At 34.5% G+C, this 6,505-nt stretch overlaps 1 protein-coding gene across 1 annotated transcript; it reads right to left on the reverse strand.

Moving 5' to 3' along the window:
- Nucleotides 1–52: 52 nt before the first annotated feature.
- Nucleotides 53–3,281, reverse strand: LOC109153320 (GDSL esterase/lipase EXL3-like). Its single transcript, XM_019301214.1, has 5 exons — nucleotides 2,911–3,281; nucleotides 1,926–2,056; nucleotides 1,192–1,425; nucleotides 573–828; nucleotides 53–448 (listed from the first exon to the last, which is right to left on the reverse strand). The coding sequence occupies exons 1-5, from the start codon at nucleotides 3,218–3,220 to the stop codon at nucleotides 258–260; spliced, it is 1,122 nt and encodes a 373-aa protein (XP_019156759.1). The 5' UTR covers nucleotides 3,221–3,281; the 3' UTR covers nucleotides 53–257.
- Nucleotides 3,282–6,505: the final 3,224 nt, after the last annotated feature.

The following is a 6,505-nucleotide window of genomic DNA, read 5'->3' on the forward strand; positions in this document are numbered from 1 at the left end:
ATCAATAATATATATTTTATCAAATAAGTGATATCATATGTACATACTTTAATTTCATATAATCAAAGTCTTTATAAATTATCATAATACACCAAAAAATCAAATCCATACATTCTTTTTTCTTTTCCCCATCCTTCAATCAAATCTTGAGAAGAAAAATAAAGGGAACTCTTACAAACAAGAACATAAAGTTGTTCCTATGAACTATATATACGTGTCCAATGTTGAGGTAAACTATTTGTTGACGTACAATTTGTTTAGGCGAAACGGTAGACATACTTTTGGAGGATTTGATGCACAAGAATCCCGTAAGCCCTCTCTGTGGGATGAAAACTGTCCCAAAACACATATTTATTGTGGTCAGGACACGTACCGGTGTATTTGTTGCATAAAAACGTAACTTCTATCACTCCAGTCCCGCAACATCCTCTGTCAGCAACCTCGAATCCTAACACCAATTCAATCACACATGAATAAACAACTTAGATCTTTGTTTAGTTGTTTACTATATATACTATATGTTCTATCAATTTAATGACTCAATTAAATTTAACCAGTGAAAGTAATCTAACCATAATTTTGAGGGTTTTGGATGAGGTCGAGAAGGGGATTATATATGTCTACGTAAACAATGGTAGATTGTGGCAATTTATTGTTTAGAGAATCAATCTCAGCTGAGAGCTTGGAATTCACTATTTGTGAAGCTTCATTATACTCTTCTACACAAGCCCTTGATTTGCCTCCTGCTAATGTTCTCTGAGAGGGCACACACCCTGCTGGTGGGATACCAAAAATCACAGCCCGTCGCGCCCCCAAGTCGTACAATTCCTTCAAAAAAAATCAACGATAATGATAATTAATTTCTCAATTATTATCATGTCGATGGCAGATATAGCCTCTCAATGACAACTAACATTTGCTCCACAAAATTATTTTTATAATTTATCAATCTACTACCTTATTCTTTTTTCCCTCCAATTGGGGAGCAAACAAATTTTGTCACCAAAAGGCTAATTAAATTCTTCACCGCAATAATAATTGAGCAACTAAATGTGACAAACCAAATAACTAGAGATTGAGTAAGCTATTTTCAATGACTAAAATTGTCTTCCTTTTTTTTTTTCTTAAACGTACTTATCAAAGAGTTACAAATGTAGAAAAGCGTACTTTACAATAAACGAATTTAATTACCTGGATAAAATCGGCGGCTCCTTGTATCATAAGATCGGCGTAGGCATTAATATCGTACTTGTAACGCCGGATAGGGAGGGAGAAATAGGTGTTGAGGACGTCATTGGTGCCGGCGACCACCACAAATAGTGTGTTCTCTATAATGTAATTTGTTTGGTTTTCACCAACCATCTCCTTTAGCTTTCCCTTATATTCTTTGAAGTAGTTTAATTGCGTCGAAAGGGGTATAGCTGTCTAAATATTTTATATATAAAAAACAAATTATTACTACATATTTTTACTTTAAAAATTAGGAAGATTCGAAAACACAATGACCATGTTTGGTAAATAGTTTTTAACTGATTGGGTTAGTAAATTTGACTATTTAATAACAATAGCTAATTATATAAAAGTATTTGGTAAATTAGCTATTCGTTGATAGCTGATTACATGCAAATTAAATGACGTTCTCAAAAAATGAATCGAAAAAGCTGCTTGTATTTTAACATTTTGGAGCATTAAGTTGTTACAAAAAACTAATTAATCAAACACTCATATTGATTATTTAACTGAGTCAAACAGCTTATAGTAGTCAAAAAAATTAAAATTAGTTGATAAACTAACTATGTTACCAAACATGACCAATGTAAAAATAATAATAAAAAAATCAAAGTGCATGATTACAAGTGAAAATATAATTATAATTGAGCGACTAAAAATAGAAGAAACTTGAAAATAAAAAAAAAAAAAATTACCGCAATTTGTGCTGTAAGAGGATCAAATCCACAGCCTCCGGATGCAAAGCTCACGCCCGTTTTGTAATCTTCGGGTTGTAAATTCGGGTCAAAATAAGCGGGCAACAGCTCTTTCACTCCCAATTCTTCCGCTGGAGTATTGAATGTGTAATAATAAATATGAAATTTGTTGGATTGACTAAACTTTTTAACTAAAATATTTGATTTACGAAAAAGTTTACAACTAATATTCAAAATTGACAATAAAATCTGTCTTATAATATTAGTCAATAAAGAACCCACAAAGAAGATAAAGTTGAATATGTTACTCATAGTTGACCGTCTCAAATTGAAAAGGTCAATAGATAAGTTAACTGTCCAAAGTCCCAAACCACGGAGATTGAACTTTAAACTAAAATTTTATCAAATATGGGTTGTTATTAGTTAATTCAAGAAAATTTGTGTTAGTAAATATTACTCGTTGACTAATAACATAATGTCAAATTAATATATTACTTTTATGACAAGCTTATTTTTATTACTCAAAACGAATAACAAAAAGGTTTAGTTATCACTCAAACAAACCCTGTCTAGGATGGTGACACCAAACCAATCACCAAAAAGAACCATTTGGAGAGATAAAGTATGAATTGAAGAAAAATATCAATTTTCAATTATTGATGGTGTATTTAAAATTTTAAAAAAATGTGAAAATAGTGTGTTGAATGCCCACTCTTCCTCTTTTAATTAAATACAATTCAATGCTAAAATTCTAAAATTCCAAACTTTAATCGGAACTGTATGGGTGAAAAAGTATATTGATGAACAGTAGTCCAAAAAAAAAAATTGTATGAATTATTCAAATTAATCTTCAATTTGTACCGTGTACTCGATTCATTTAGTTCGAATTGAATTGAAATCGTACCCCTCAATCAATAATGAGACATTAAATTAAATAAAATATTATTTTTTGAGAACATTAAATAAAATATTATTAGTTACGTACCTATGAAGTCCGACGGCGTCTTGCCGTTGCAAAACCTGCCGGTGGGCATCTCGCCGGCGAAGTCCTGGCCGTACGGAGGGTAATTGCACCTGGCGAAGGTCTGGAGATTGTTGTTCATGCCTTGGTCGACGATGGAGTCTCCGAACACGATAACTCCCTCCACGACGACTCCCGGCGGCAGCTTTATCTTCGCCTCGCAGCGCCGCCCAAGCAGCAGCATCGGAAAAACGACGGAAACCATCAACGCCGCCATGCACGCGGCGGCGTCCGCCGGAAACGTCGGAGCGCGAGACCACAACATTTTTGGCATCGGAATTACAGCAGAAGACCCATACTATACATATTATGTTCTGAGGATTGGTATCATTGTTATCATGCCTCAAGTAGTGTTGTTTGTTGTGTATTTATAACACATGCAACAAGATGGCGGGTCGAATCTGAATTAGTCTTCTTCTCCTAGAAGGTTGAATCTTCAACTTCAAGGACCCCACATTCCTGTCCAAGAGAACATTTGAAGATGTAAATCATCAGACGGTCCCACACTCCAGTCTGACAGAATATTGCACCAAATACCGGTGCGCAGAAGGAATTTGCCTACTTTAAGCATAATCCTTACACTGTTGTTGTCAAAGTTTAAATTCTGATTTCTTCTCACAAATACTACATACTCAACCATTGAGTCAAGCGCGTACGAGTGCATATCAATTAGTACTATTTATTGTTTTAAGCCATCAAATATACCAAAAAAAGTTTTAATACTCTAAAAAAGGTGTACAACGTAACATGATATCGTATTTGAAAGTCACAGTTTAATTTTTTTATTAACACATTATCAGTTGAGCCCCTAGCATAAAGTAAGCTATTATACAAGTATGAAATAAAAATTACACATTTATCTTCGGATAGTGATTATAGCTTTCTTGTATAACCAAAAAAAATATATATATATATTTAAATTATTTGCAGAAGTAGGTACATATTTAGCTAAATTGCTGCCACTCCATTATTACACTCCCTAGTCCGTGTAAATACGGCAGCCACTATAATCAATAAGCCAATATTATATTATTATCATTATTACCCATGATCTACAACTCTACATGCTATGACAACCATATATGTTAAAAATTCAATAATATTTTTAAATATATATATATATATATATATATATATATATATATATATATATATATATATATATTTATTTATTTATATAATAGTACTTTTAATATAATTTTTAAATATATAAAATTTATATTCTAATACTATACTTAGCATTATAGATGTATTTAAAAAAATTCAATCAAACCTTGTTAACTAACCAGACACATGAAGACTCTGTTTGGCAAACCTAGCTGAAGAAAAGCTATAAGCTAGGAGCTGAAAGCTGAAAAGGAGTTGAAAGCTGAAAAGTTATAAGCTCGGAGCTGAAAACTGAAGAGCTGTTAAGCTAGCTGTTATGATTGAAAGTGTTTGGTAAAATTAGTTTTTTGATAAGCTGATAAATGTAAAAAGACTAAAAAGGACATCTTCATAAAATTTAAATTAGTTTGTTTACATATTAAAATTTAACATTTTGTTTTTAAAAAAAATTAACATTTTGAAATAAAACTATTAGCATAATCATGATCTAGCATATCATAACGAAGTAGCAATATTGTTGCAATAATAATAATAATAATAATAATAATAATAATAATAATAATAATAATAATAATAATAATAATAATAATAATAATAATAATATGCGGTGAAAGTTGCGGATAAAGGAGAAGAGAAAAATATTTTAATTGGGAAGGTAAATTATGTCATTTCTTTAAAATAATAAGGATAAAGATGGAAAAAAAAAAGTTAGGAAGCTAGGGGCTTATTTTGAAACGCTACCTTAGGTAGCGTTCCAAAATAAACTCTTATTTTAAGCTAGGAACTTATTTTGGGAACATTACCAAACAGAGCTTATAGCTTATTTAGTAGCTTAAAATAAGCTATAAGCTCCTAAATAAGTTCTGGGCTGAAGTGTCATCCCGCACCATGAACCAATAGCGATTCTTCATGCCGCACCCTGACCTTTCATAAGTGCTTATTCAATACACAAACTATAAATTTTTGTCCGCTTAGACTTTTTTGCAGGTTTGCAACAAGTTACCGGTTATAAATGCTGATGTGGAGTTATTATTATTATTTTTTTTTATTACTTTCTTTAGATAGGTATTGAAAGTATGACATGGCAGGCATTGTGGCCGGGAATGGTAATCCGAAAATGTTGACCGTTCTGAACCAGGAGATCCCGAGCGACGGAGCGACACCGTGAAAAGCGACGACATCGTGAAATACCTCTTCCGAAAACGTGGCCGCCGACATCGTGAAAAGCGAAACCACCGGAATATTCTTTCGAATCCCGAGCGACGCCACCCACGGCAAGTACGTGTCGTATATATTGTCCTCGCCACCTTCCCGTACCAACTGTAGCATTCCTGTACTCAGACTTCAGCTGTGATGGATGCTCGTTCCTGCTCGCGTCGTTCCACAACCTTAACGGTGATGGTACTCCCAGTACCAGCTGCACCGACTAAGAAATAACTAGCACTTGGAGCATCACCTTCCATGAAAGCATTACCAGGAGACCTAATGAAAAATTTCGTATATCATAAATTTCAAATTTGAAAAAATGAAGCTGTAACTATCACCGTTGTGCGAACTGATCTCCCACCGGCCTGGTTCAGGGGTACAAAACGAGATACCAACCTTATTCTCAGCCAGGGTAACACGCTCGCATCGGTCTGTGGATGCAACGAAGATGGGCCGGGGCAGGCGAAGAAGGACTCTGGAGCTCCAAAGCGTCCTCCCACTGCATTCCTCTTGTACGTTCATGAGTGATTTCCTCAATAATTACAAGGAGAATCATCTCCAAGTACCTGCTTGAGCTTTGATAAGTTTGTCATATGTTTCAAATGCATGGTTCTCCATGCATTATGATGAGAAATGATCTGTGGTTGAAGGAGTCAATTTAGTTAAATATGCTCATTCATTATGTCAAAATCTTTAAAATCACCCACGTGTGCAATTTGGTTGGAATCCAGACTACTGTATAATCACTCCACCCGAGAAACTAAACGTGACAGAAATCGACACATATGAACGATCACAGAATGGTCATGGCGGTATGGGTTCTTATTGGCCGCTTTCTCACCCGGATGGTTGTCGGAATAGGTGGAGAAAACTTGTTCTTTCTTGGCGGGATGCTGGAGAAAATTAGAATGCAGGTCTGGTTTTCGGCGTCTGGCTTGTTGTTGCGAGTCGTTGAAGTAATCAGCAAGGGATCGAAATAATCTCCTCCCAATATGATAAAGCCACGTCAGAAAAAAGCCAAATCAACTTATTACCGGCGCCATGTCATCAAGTAAACTTGGAAACCTGCAAAAAAGGCTAGGCGGAAAAAAAAATTTAATTTGTGTATCGAATCAGCACATATAAAAAATCAGGGTGCGGCATGAAGAATGACAGATGGTTCAGGGTGCGGGATGACACTTCAGCCTAAGTTCTGCCAAACAGAACCGAAATGGATTAAAAGAGTAGTAAAAGTATAGACATAATA

Source organism: Ipomoea nil, unplaced genomic scaffold (genome assembly GCF_001879475.1).
Source record: "Ipomoea nil cultivar Tokyo-kokei standard unplaced genomic scaffold, Asagao_1.1 scaffold2480, whole genome shotgun sequence".
Taxonomy (NCBI): Eukaryota; Viridiplantae; Streptophyta; class Magnoliopsida; order Solanales; family Convolvulaceae; genus Ipomoea; species Ipomoea nil.